Source organism: Protopterus annectens, chromosome 11.part0 (genome assembly GCF_019279795.1).
Source record: "Protopterus annectens isolate FY-2018-M chromosome 11.part0, PAN1.0, whole genome shotgun sequence".
Lineage (NCBI taxonomy): Eukaryota > Metazoa > Chordata > Ceratodontiformes > Protopteridae > Protopterus > Protopterus annectens.
In genome coordinates this window covers 1,223,698,834-1,223,712,853 of record NC_056745.1, presented here as the reverse complement: position 1 = coordinate 1,223,712,853, position 14,020 = coordinate 1,223,698,834, and the positions used below count along the sequence as shown (strand labels likewise).

General features: G+C 41.4%; 1 protein-coding gene across 1 annotated transcript in view; it reads left to right on the top strand.

The window, feature by feature from the left end:
* Nucleotides 1-14,020, top strand: part of LOC122815806 (arylsulfatase A-like) — a 351,804-nt gene that overhangs the window by 96,204 nt on the left and 241,580 nt on the right. Inside the window, exon 2 of the mRNA XM_044088605.1 lies at nucleotides 13,728-13,968. Within this exon, the coding sequence (XP_043944540.1) occupies nucleotides 13,728-13,968 (241 nt within the window). The remainder of the gene's footprint in view (nucleotides 1-13,727; nucleotides 13,969-14,020) is intronic.

Here is a 14,020-nt window from a genome sequence, read left to right as displayed (position 1 = left end):
CAGGCATGATGCATTAAAGCTATGATTATCAATGTAGTATTGTTTACAACAGTGTTAATTCCAAGAATGTATTGTCCGCCCATGTGCCACTTGGCTGATGTGTGTAGTTTTGGCAGCATGTGTTGGTGAGTGGACAGTACGTGTGTGATGTGTGCAGTACAGATTTGCAGGTGTACATTTGTGAACATGGTAGAGGTGCACTGTCTGCATGTATGTGCATAGTGGACACATGGGAAGGGTGACATGCCCTGTATTACACAGTGTCAAGACTTCATTGTTTCTGTTGGTGGCCAGTATGCATTTTAATACACATATGTTTTAACTTGGGTACACATGATTGTATGACATGGTTTGACACTATGCTGTGGATGATACTGTTACTATCTGTCATTGGTTTGCATTCTGGTAGTGTACACAACCTTAACAGCCTGACTATAACCAATCGTTAGATAATGTCTTGACAACTGACACACAGATGTAGGTAACTCAGTAGCATTTGGATCCCTCCGGTACTATACTATACCAGTAACCAGTGGTATTGACCGCCACCCATTCCTGGGACCACTCCTGTTTGGCATATAGCCCTCTTGGGTACAAGCAAACACACTAGGGATATGTCTGTCCACATCTGGAAGTGCATACAGTGGCCTACAATGCATTCTCCGGATGAGACACTTATCCTCCACAAGAGTATCATACAGACAGATACCTGTTGTCCAACCCATGCTGTAAAGCTGTAAGCCAAATATAGCATAGTCATCCATATTTATTAAACATTGTATCCCGACAGTACCACATAGGTAGTAGCCCGAAATATTGTAGAACGAGTATTGATGTGTACATACGACCAAGTGTTATGTCATCGTTAATTTGGTATTCACATTTCCATAGGTATTCTGAAGTCCCCAAGTGTATCACATAACCAGTAAGGGCTCTGTATGCATATCCTCAAAGTTGTTGTACACCTATAATGAATGTCCATTATTGACAGACTTTGTTGTGTTTGAACATGTCTGAAATATACCCAAGGCATGAACCCTCACTCCCACTATTCTATAGAAACTGTCATGGGTGTGTGTGACACAGATGACCTAGGCCACAGATCACTACAGTGGCTGGCCTTGTCACAAACATACATATGTGAACGAAGGTCTGAGAAGCAGCAGCACAATCTGTCATAGGTAACAGATGTATTCATGTAGAAAGCAGGCTTCACACCTATGAACTAATTGAGGTCACATGTACATATATGTATTTGCCACACAGATACCTGAAGTGTGCAATGCACATACTGTTGTTATACTGATATGTCATACAGTAGTAAATGCTAAACACACAACACATTGACCAACAGTATCACACGCACACAAACTCAGCAATTGCAGGATTCAAACCCCTACCTAACTATGTTATGATACTAGAGAGATACGCATTAACACGATGCGCTATATGCTTTACTGGGCGTTTTTATTTCCACTGCTATATTTGTAGGATGCTGACATCATCAGACTTGCCAAACAGGAATGTAGCACTTTTAAAGTGTTTGCCTAGTCTCCAAAAAGGCAATATTCTCAAAGGAAATCACACAGAAACATACACCCCCACACACGCACACACAGCAATTGCAGGATTCAAACCCCTATGATACTAGAGAGATATGCATTAACACGATGCGCTATATGCTTTACTGGGAGTTGTTCTTTCCACTGCTATATTTATAAGATGCTGACATCATCAGACCTGCCAAACAGGAATATAACACTTTTAAGGTGTTTGCCTAGTCTCCAAAAAGGGCAATACTTTCAAAGGAAATCACACAGGCACATACCCCCCCACACACACACACACACACACTTAGCAATTGCAGGATTCAAACCCCTACCTAACTATGTTTTGATACTGGAGAGCTATGCATTAACATGACGCGCTATATGCTTTACTGGGAGTTTTCATTTCCACTGCTATATTTGTGGGATGCTGACATCATCAGACTAGACATGGTACTGTGTGTGCACTGTGTTTTATGCAATCCCAGGACTGAGACATGGGGACAGCAGGTATTACCAGCTTGAACAGGACTCCACAATTCTTACCTTGTGTGATCTATCTGTGGCACAGTTGCCAGTCCATCCAATGACAATACATATTTATGCGCATGTTGTTTATTTTGTGGATACGACATGTGTCTGGGATGTTGGAAAAGGCCTATTCAAAGTGTATGTGGGACGTGTGTAGCTCATTTCATTGATGTATGTCCTGGGTGGCTGCCTTGCAAACAGTCTAGCAGGTTTGGGAAACATGATCTGCCCATGAACAGTCCAAAGTTGGTAGGGTTGTGTGTTTACAGGCTTCCAACAGCTCTGTTTCTGACTTCAATCATGATGGACTCCATGGCCTTGCAGATCAGACTTAATCAGCTTATAAGACTATAGTTCCCATGGTTTGTTGTGCACCAACACTTGTGTAGTGTGCCATATGTTGCTGTAACCCATTCAACAGTTTCATATCCTGTAGAGAGGGTGAGGCTCAACAGACTGTTCAGGTGCAGGGTCTGTTTGTTCTGCAGTTCACTTATGACACATATAGGGGCACAATGTAATCCAGTTTTTGCCATGTTTTCAGCTTATGAAGGAGCTGTTTACCCATTCTACATGTGATATCTCCTGGTATGACAAGTGGGCCTTTTGTCAGTGGGAGGTGGGTATGTATGTATGGGCCTGTCTGACAGGATGTTGGCATTGTCAGTCATTTACAGTTGGCCCTGACTCAGGACATATATGAGTGTACATTGCTATTTATGACATAGCTGACGGAAGTATCATGGTTCTGTAGTGACTCCTTCGCAGATAATCTTTCCATGACCTGGATTGGATAGTGTTTAGAGTGCACATTGTTTATTGATACTGATTTTGTGTTTTTCTTTCTTTGCTTTTCAACTTTCTATGACCAACCTAAGTATCTGTAGTACATATTTGATTATGACAGGGTTCCAATATATTATATATGTGTCTGTTGTCATATCACTGTGTGCACAAGTCAGGATTGGTGAATTGTCAGAGGTTCCTGGGTTAAGACATGCAACTGCCTGATATGTGTGACCCACTGCTGTACTCGGACATGGCCTAAGCGTGTGAGCATGTCCAGTTTGGACTTTCAGTATGTTGTTGGCTGACATTTGCCTCATTTATTCAAGTGTGTGAGCATGCCCAGTGTGAATTTTCAGTATGTTGCTGTGTGAAGTCCACTACATTTGTTGACGTGTGTGAACACGCCCAATATTAACATTTATACTATATATGTGTGTTGTAAATCGAGTTTTTTTTTACTGCAGGGCTCACCTTTGTGTCATAACTCTACAGAGATTATGCTGTGCCTGTGGGGTTTCCAGGAGACACTTTGCATAGACTTATCAACATTTCTTCATACAGGCTGACCGGTGAAATGCTGTTATGGTTTAGTGGTTCAGTACTGTGACTGTAGTGCACAGTATCCTGGGTTCGAGGACTGTCACTGCTTCATATTTTCATACTGGGCAGACCAGACTGCTTAAGGAACAGTAACGCAAATAAGACCATGTTTACCTGCTTTTGCTCAACTATGCCCAACTTTGACCAAACCTGCACAACATTGCTCAACGTTAGCCAACATTGATGAACGCTGCCCAATATTGCTCAACATTGCCCAAAGTTGTGCTACTTAGTGTGTGCAATTTTGTTTACATATACTAAGTAGTGGTTAAAGCTGTTTAGCACTGCTTTATATTGCTTAAACCATGGCAATCATGCCTCAGGTGGTGCTGCAGGGCTGCCTATGTCGGATGCACATATTACACTCCCTATACATGTTTGACAACAGGTAGTATCAAGTTGGGCATACCTTTTACTATATGTGCGAGTCAGAGAGAGGTATCATTTCCAGGGTTCCTACTGAGCCAGTGTATATGCTATACTTACCTCTTTGCCAAGGCCAAAGCATACTGGGCTCACCTCCTTCTGCCTACTGGGGCAGGCTCAGGTTCCTCCTCCTCCGAGTCATGCTCTGCCTGTGATGGCCTTGGCAATGGTGGGGGGCTGTTTGGCCCAGCCCTATGCTGCTCCTGCTGCCGCTGTTTTTGCAGGATCATATTATGTAGCATAGCACATACCATGACTATTTGGGTACATGTAGTTGGTGAGTACTGCAAGGCTCCACCAGATGTGTCCAGGCACCAGAACCGTGACTTGAGCAGCCCAAACACACGCTCGATTACATTTCGTGTTTGTGCGTGTGCCTCATTATGGAGTTCCTGTTCAGGTGTGTGTGCATTTCTGATGGGTGTCATCAGCCACGGCTCCAGTGCATATCCAGCATCCCCCACTAGGTGACCATGAGGGATGTCCCCATTCGCAAATGTCTGGTACACCTGTGTCAGATGCCAGATATGGGAATCATGGTAGCTTCCAGGGCAGCCTGCACACACATTCATTATTATGCCCTGGGCATCACACATGACCTGGCAGTTGATTGAGGGGAAACCCTTGTGGTTAAAGTAGACCCCACCCCGCTCACCAGCTGGTGCTTTGATGCATATGTGCGTGCAGTCTATTCCACCCACTACCTCAGGGTATTCCGCTATTTGCTGGAAAAGACGCATATTGCTGGCCAATACCTCATGGGAATTGGGTAAATATGCATGATCACCGACATGTGCTGACATGGCATTCAGGAACTGGTGCATTACCCTGGATACTGATGCCTGTGAAATCCCCATCAGATCACCAGTTGTTCTCTAGAAGGTACCTGTTGCTAGTATTCTTAGGCCAACACATACCTTGGTTTTCACTGGAATGGGTTCCTCTCTGTTGGTTCTGTGTGAGGCGTGGCCTGCACAGCTCAACAATTTGCTGCATGAGGTCTCTGTCCACTCTTTAGCGCTCCACTATCTCCAGCTCATGTAGCCCCTGGTAGGTTACCCTGGGCCTGTACACTCTTCTTCGTCTTCTCACTGTGGGTTGCTCAGCAGCATTCACATTGTCACCACCCACAGCGTGTTGCATATGTCACCTTATAACAGCAATGGCAGCCCCTAACATTTCTTTGTCTCAGTAAAGCTTTTTCAGTTTTCACTTCTATTAGCTTACTGCAGTGTTGCAGTGTCTCTGAGAAAAACATAGTGGAAAGTTGTTTGCAGAGTTTTAAGTGCTGGGCTGGGCTGGGCTAGTGTACTGCCTGTGTAATTGGCTGATTCTGATTGTTTTCACCTGCTAGCTCTGCTAGTTCTCCTTGGTTAACTTCCTACTATTTGTTGTGCTTCCTTTTCCCTTTCTGTTTCCACAGGGGGCAGCACCGCGCAAACTAGCGCTAACACACGCACACCAGCTCACACGCATACATGCTTACACGGCATAACACTTGCTGACTCCGGCTTAAACACGCGCACACAGGCGCAAACGCGCTTACACAGGTTTCAACAACCTTACACTTGCTTACTCCGGCTTAAACACATGCACACAGGCGCACACACGTGCACACAGGTTTACTTGGTTTTACAGGCATGCACACGCGCACACACACATTGCAGGCACTTCTACAAGAAACTTTGGTGTTGTCCACGGCATACACCTTCAATTTCTTGCCTTTAGTTAAGATACCTGTTGACATGCCTCTTCCAGTGATGGGTAACTGACAGCAAACGCATGCCACTCTGCTCCAATGAGCTTACATTCTTTCATACATACCCCCCTCATGATGTCACCTATCTTCTACTCTGATACTCCCCTTATCCTACTCTTACACTCCACGGACTTTGCTCATATGCCATGTGAAATTGGGATTCACTATCCTTACCCTCATTAACATAGGATTGCTTACTAATGTTTGGTTACATCTCTTAGACTGAGCTTCCCCCCTTAGCAACCTCTACTCAGTAGCCATGTTGTCTTCAGCCTGCTGTTCACTTGCATGGCAGATGTATATTTATAATAAAATGCCTATTTTTGGCTTTTATTTTTTTTTTGGGGGGGGTTTACAGCGCAGCACTTTTGCGCGATGCTGCGCTATGCTTAAACTTTGGAGATCGAGGTAAAAAAATATATTATTTTTTTTTTTTTGCAATGGATAGAATTGCCAGTGGCCATATATTTGGCCATTGGCATGCTTCCTCAACTGGATGCATCCTTTATTTGGAGCTGTCACGGCTCTGTTTTGCTGTTTGCAAAATGGTACTCAGTTGACAACCGAGTACATTTCTGCAAATAACACTACTCTTACTCGGACAGGGTAGGGTTTCCTGGATCGCAAGTTTACCTCATTTGCATAACTTTCTGCAGCAAATGAGGTAATTTGCATATTCTAGCCCTGTCCGTGTAAGAGGAGTTTTAGCAGCTCTCTTGCACGCCCCTGCCGGCTGTTCCTGGATCACTTGGCAGACATGTTGGTTGCATGGAGTCTTACTCTACTCTTAGACTCCGTGCAAGCCTTCGTGAATCCGGCCCATTGTTTAAAAAAAGTAAGTATTTTTTTTTTAAATAATGTCATTGTATAATAGCAATATCCGACTCCATGGTTGTGGTATATTGAAGAGTTACCCATGGTTGGCTTTATTTAATCCCTTGGGCTTCGCTATCGTGATTATACCACATCAACTGTGAGTAAATCTTTAATATACCACACGTCATCGGTTATTGCTTAAATATACATAGAAATAATGGAGTCACAGCTTGAGTAATTTGAGCATGTGCTGTGTTAGATCAACGTGTGTGTGTGGATTATTATAAAGAGATAGGACGTTGTGTATTATGAGATAAAAAAAAAAGAGTGCGGAAATGCAGTATAAAAGGAGGTAGAGGAGAAAGGAAGGATTACAAGCTTTACACATCAGGTTGAGATAAAATTAAAGTGCGTAGGCGAGGTGATAGAGAGTCAGATAAGGGATTGATCAGAAATGGGGGCTTTCTTTGCTGTGTTTATATAGTTCAGTAGATTCAGTCAAAATGAACTACTGTGTCTGTGAATTCAGTTTTGTGCATCCATTGATGATGTTTTATTCTTTTCATCTTTTCTAGGAAATTGTTAAACCTAGCTGTAACAGCTCTTTGTCTTGTGCTAGATAAACCTGTTTTTTGTTTCCTGAGTGATAGTTAAATACACAGTGAATTTCTGTGCCTTTGTCTTTTTCCTGAAAAGATTTCAAGCCTACATAAATGAAAACATTGCTGGCGATTCCTTGGTGGGTGAGAAAAGTAGACATGTATTGTTCTGTCTTTGAGTGATAAAGCTGCTTTCTGTTTTACTTGCTCCATTTTGTTTTCTGTTTTAAGAAGTCTGCTTGGTCTGGTGTTTTTGTTATATTTGAGAGATAGACACTTAAATTAGCTAGGCTGCACATTTCACGTGTTTTTTCATTGGTTAAATTGTTTCTTGAGTGATACGTAAATACATAGTGATTTTCTGAGCCTTTGTCTTTTTCTAAAAAAAAATTCAAGACTGCATAAACTAAAGCTCTACTGGTAATTCCCTGCTAGTTTTTCCCACCACCCGCTCTCCTCTTTGTTGATCTGATTTTTTAACCTGGTGAATTTAAGCTGCCCACCCCTACTGTAAATTGAGCATAATAAGCTCCTCCCTTTCTATACTGCTGTTGATATTTTGAATTATTTATTTGCCTTTCCTTGTGTTTATATTGAAAAAGTGCATTTTGCCCATCATTGTCTGGTCTACTTATTTACTTTCACTGAATTCATTATCTAGCTAGGTGTTGGATGAATTAACGTGTTTTTACACTGTAGCAAACACTCGTTTCTACATCAGGAGGGCACTGGATTTTCCATGTAGTGCACTGGGAGGTAGCCTTGTTTGTTTAGGTTGGGGAAACACTTGAGATTTTTGCATGTAGTTTTATTGGCTGGAGGGCCTATTAATCAGCTTTTCTTGTATTTAGTGCCTTTATAAATTCTGTGCAGTTATCTGTTGGCTCATTTCTACAAAGCAAAGTACTTTTATTGAATAATTACACTTTTATAAGCTGTTTAAAGTGCACTGCTGTATCCATATCTTTAAGTTTGTTTGTGGTAGTGTTTTTTTATCTTTTAAGTTTGTGTTAGTGTTTCACTCCGGATACCCCTTTACTGTGCTTTTACATTAGAAAGACTGGGATTATACATCTAGTGGCAGTAGGTGTTTACATGGTCTGTCTGAGCTGGGAAGCACACAAAAGGGCTCTAAGTATTTCTTACATATTGTGACTGTACTTTAGCAGTTTAAAAAAAAAGACTGTATTGTCTGCTGCTGCGTCAAGTAGTTAATTGCACTGTATTACATTATATGTGTTAGTTGTAGGGCTGTTGTAAGTAGTTTGTGTGGTCTTGTTACACTTGGGCTCCAACCTGACTATTCTACATTAAGAAGGTGTTTTTCTGCACCCTTTTGACAAAAATGAGCTGATATACTCTCTCTGAGTTGGGGATTGCTGGTGAAAGGCTTATTGTGTGCTTTCCTGATTGGTAATTAGCTTAAAACTTAGCTTAAAACTTGTTACTCTTTGCTCGTATTTTAGACTTTTGTGTGGTGCTGCTCTTCGCACAATGGCAGTTAGCAGTGTCCTATATAGATGCAAAAGCCTAGAAGCTCAGTTTTTCCCTAAACAGCTGTCAGTGAAACACTTTTTGCTACTCTAGGAGCAATTCAGTTGTGCAATGAGCAGCATTGCCTTATTGATCAGCCTTAGTCTACACAAAATATAGGTCCCTCTTGTAGTCTCAGCGCTACCAGCACAATCCTGTCAAATTAACCCATTCCCTTCCCTAATAAAACATACATTAAGAGCCTGATCTCATGGAGGGGCAGCCTCCCATCATCTCTTTGGCCAGCCTGATAGACATGGGCATCCTGAGGCAATGTAGCAATTGTCTTGTGCACTGACGACCACTTACTTCTTAAACAAAGAAATACTTTATGTGAGAGATGTAGTTACAGTAAGAAATTGGAGGCAAGACTCTCACTTAAGGACAGATCAATTGCCAAATGGGTTGTCAGCACACACACACACACACACACACACACACACACACACACACACACACACACACACACACACACACACACACACATGTCCCTCACTAAAGACATGGCACATTAACCCACATATGCAGAGGTACTCACTAGTAACTTACCAAAAGATCAGAGGTATGCCAAACAGAAAACACTTACACAGAATGCAGAAAACAACTGCAATGCATTATAATGCACACACCAATCTCTCAACAAATTACCCCATAAGGCATAATACCACAAAACATAATGTATTGTTCATAGGTGACTCCATTGTAAGACACACTGATGTTTCTTTCACCAGGCTGGATAAGGAACTGGTTACGGTAAGCTGCCTGTCAGGTTCCAGGATCCATCCACTCACTCAACCACAAGTACCAGCATGACTCTGTCATAGTCCATGTGGGGGTGAATGACTTCAGAAGTACCTCACTGGACTATATGAAGAGAGACATGACTGAATTCTCAGATTATTTGTCCTTGACAGGTATAAGCCTAGCCTTAAGCAGCATTCTAACTTCTTCAAGTATGATGCTACAATACAAACAAAAAAAATGATTGACTTTATCAATTGGCTTAGCTTCTGGCATCAGTCCAAGGGGGTTCCAGTATCTGTCAGCCTGGGAAGACATGGTCGACAGGCTACACTGCTTTACCAGAGATGGTCTGTATCTCTCTCCTCTAGGTGTTTGGATACTGTTAAAGGCATTAGATACCCCTATTGTGCCTTTTTAGGCAGTATCAAAATAGCCAACCTCCCAACATAACAAAATCCTTTCTAGATAAATTCAAGGTACTGCTGTTTAATGCTAGGAGTCTAAACAAGAAACTACACTCCTCACTTTGGAAGATGCTGACATCTGTGCAGTCATCAAGAGATGGATCAAAGGTATGGAAATCACCCTGGCCATGCAGAACTACAATGCATTCCATATGTTCAGACCGCAAACTGAGCATGAAAGAATCAAAGGAGGGGGTGTATCCATCTTCATTAAGGATAAGTACACCTCAACTCTGGTCAAACAGTACGACTCTCTTGAGGTACTTCATGTCCAATTAACTATAGGCAAAGCCCTCTACCACATCATAGCTAGATATAGGTCCCCCACCATGAAACAGAAAAAGCATACTGCATACCTGGACTTAATGGAGTTACTTGTCATGAAGCACAACACCTTACTCATGGGTGATTTTAATTATCCTACCATCAACTGTGAAACATACACAACCACAAACACGCTGACTCGGAGGTTCTTGGACTTTGTCAATGTAAATGCTGGAACAGCTAGTCAGCACACCCACAAGAGGCTTAAATTTCCTGAATTTAGTACTTACTTATATGGGAGAGCATAGCACCCCCCCCCCCCACCCACCCATGTGATGTCCTCCCTGGTAAGATCGGACCATAAATCCATCAATCTCAAAAATGCTTAAAATGCTTAAAAATGTTTTCAAAGACAAATTACCTCCTCTAAGTGATGGTATAAGAAGTTTTAAAGTCCCCTCAAAGGTAGACAACATGGACTATGCCGAGGAGTATATCACTGCCCTGTATAACCACTTAAGCAGTTGTATAGAATTGGCTGTACCTGACAGGATTAAAACCAGGTTTTGCCAAAAAGCATGCCACCCTGGTAGACCCCTAGTATAAATAGGCTACACAACAAGAGAAAGAAACTAATGTTCAAGAACAAGAGGGAACTAGTTCAGCAAAGGAAGAAATCCCTCTCTAGCTTAAAAAAATTAGAGATCTTGTCAAGTCCTCCAATACTAATTACAAAGAAAAATAGCCTCAGTAGCAAAGGATAATCACAAGGCATTCCTTAACTATGTCTGAAATCTAAAAGTGAATACCTAGCTATGTGCTGACCACCCATACTCAACTGGACGTAATAGCCAACCAGCTAGCTGACATATTTGGAGAAAACATCACCACCCTATCCCCTCCAGTCATCCCCCCAAAGTATACCTTCCACCATTCCTCAACCTATTATCTCAAGAGAGCAGGTCATCTTGGCGATCTCCAAGGCCAAAAATATGGTGTCAGTGAGACCAGACAACATCCCAAGATGCCTTTTAAAGAATTTAAAACATGACCTAGCAGATGCACTTGGATCCCTGTTTAACCACAGCCTGAGAACTGGTTATGTTCTGGCAGAATGGAGGACAGCAACATTAAGCCCTCTGCACAAAGGGGGGCCATTTACAATAAGAGAGCTCATAAATAGCTGACTGCTAAACTAGTTCACAGGAGATTACTAGACTAACAGCCCTTACAAGCCTAGCCATATTTATCGCAAGTTGCTCCAGTTGTCGGTGGTTAGGTGAGTGAAGTTTGCAGAGGAAAGGGTCTATGGTAGTTAATACTGACCTGCAGGAGAGACATAGACACCCCCTCCAGGAGTGAATTTGTAGTCAAACATACATAGATCTAAGATTCATTTGAAGACAGTCAGGGAGGGGTTCAGTTGCATATGAATTGGAAGCTTGTTCCTGAGAATTGGCAGCCTCTGGAAGATGTAGCTCTCTCTCTCCAGCATTATCTGGTCATGTCAGAGGCTAGGTTAAGATCCCTGGAGAGATTGACCCTCCTACAGTTGGATTTACGAATGTGTAGCATTTCCATCATGGCTGGATCAGAGACTGGCCTGTAAGCCAGGCACAGATTATCCCTTAGCAACCTGCAGGTGATAGAATACAGTGACAGGGCTTTGACTTATTTTGTGTACCCTGTAATTTCTTGGTTAGAAACCTCTGTGGTCTCTCCTGTTGTTGCAGGTGTCTGGTAAGGTACATGCAAAAGGGAGCATTGTACTTAATTATTGGTCTGACGAGGGCCGAATATTGTGGAATTATAACATCCTTAGATCTAGATGTAATGCCTTACATTACCAGATGGGTGGCCAGCTGGCTGACAGACAGAACACATACTGTCAAAGTGGGTGACTTCACCTGTAGCAAAAGACCAGTCACCAGTGGCATACCATAAGGTTCTGTGCTGGGCAACTTACTGTTCAGAATTTATTTCTCAGACATCCAGGCAAACTAGGACGGCCCGTGGCCGACCAAGTTTGCTGACAATTGCAAATTGGGAGTAATCAACAAGTCCCCATTGATGTTAATATACTGCAGACAGTGTTAACACAGATAAATGATTGGTGCCAAAGTCACAGATTAAAGCTAAATGCAAAAAAATGAATTATTATTTCCTTTGGGAAAGTTGACTTCCCTGCTAATTACAGTAAAAACAGCACCACTCTAAGTTTAGACCAAGTTGTAAGTGATCTGGGTGCTCATGTTGATAGCAATCTGAACTTTGACCACCACGTATCCACAGTAGTAAGGAGATGCTTCTATGTGGCGCATCTTGTCAAGGCAGGCATTCTAAGGTAATTTTCAGATAAGGTAGATTTTATGCCTAAAACTGAAATTCATGAACTTTCTGAAAACTTTATAGTGTTTTTGTATATTGTTGTTAGCACAGGTGATTTCTGAAAGATTATAGCAAGATCCAATATTCATAACACCTGTAGCCTCATTTCCCTCATCTGTAATGCATTTTGAAATCCCCTTCATTCTCACAGACTTTTGCCCTGTTAAGATTTTTAATTTACAAGGAGCGAAGGCTCACAAATGTGTTGATTTTTTTTATTGATATCTTTGGGAAATATTTGACTGCTTATAGTTTAGCTGAACAACATTGCAACTTATATTTGCTTGTTTGTTTTTTATACTTGATCCCATTTAAATGAAAAGGCAAGTCTAAAATGTTAAATAAAATGGAGTAGAAGTATATATTGTCAAGAAAGTTAGTTGCTCACAGGCTTATAGATGCTCAGACGTCTGGAATATTTGTAGCTGGCTTTATAATAAATAGGTCAGCATCAGTGGGACTGTTAGACACATTTGTGGATTCCTCTTCAACCTCTAGGTGGGAATGGTTCACATTTGATCTGTCTGAAGCAGTGTGAAAACTGCATTTTCATGGATCTTGCATTCTCTGTTGTATGGAGAAAGTCATACATTTTTAAATCTATTTTAATAAGATGCCAACTAATGGATTTTATTTTGCTTGGTTTATTGTCTGTTTCATTTAGTTTTAATTATATTTCTTTGTCTTATGTGTAGTTTCAGTGTTCAGTTGCACATATTTGAAATATGCAGCTTTCTTCTCTGCTTATTGCATAATTTATTTTCAGTACTGCACTTTGTGTTATATATGTTGCATAATTCCTGAGCACTTTTCTCTGTAGACAGCTTGAAATAAGGTGTTAACTTTTTTGGTAGAATGTTTAATAAATGACTGCCAAATATAAATCATGAAATGTCAGGGTAAGAAAGATGAGGGGCATCAATCAGTTTAGACTTATGACTATCTAAAAACAAGGTATTCCACACTGATTAGTAAATTATATGGCAGTGGCTATGTTCTACTATATTAGCCAAAGTCTGAGAAATGCTTTACTGAGTTTTGATTATGCATTTGCATGTATACTAATTTACATTAGCACCTTTGTTGTGTGTTATTCAGTTTGTAGTTGACTCTGCTGTAAAATTAAGATATTGTTTTGTTTTTATTTTTTATATAAGTACTGGGAATGCTGCTGTTTTATGAAAAGGGATTTTATGGAAATTTGAGACTAAAATTCTGTGCATTACAAAAGATTAACTTCATTAATATTTCTTCTTTTTCTTTTTAGGGCAGCATTACTGACAGGACGGCATCCGATCCGATCAGGGATCTACCCCAGTGTGTTTAATTCTGGGTCCCGGGGTGGGCTGCCTCTAAATGAGACTACTATTGCAGAAATTCTCAAACCACAAGGCTATGCTACTGCCATTATAGGCAAGTGGCACCTAGGATATGGAGCTAATGGGAAATACCTGCCTATATACCAAGGCTTTGATGATTTTTTTGGGGTACCTTACTCTCATGACCAGGTATAGTTCCTAAGAATCTTTGGTAAAACCTCTGTTAGTGACAAAAACTATT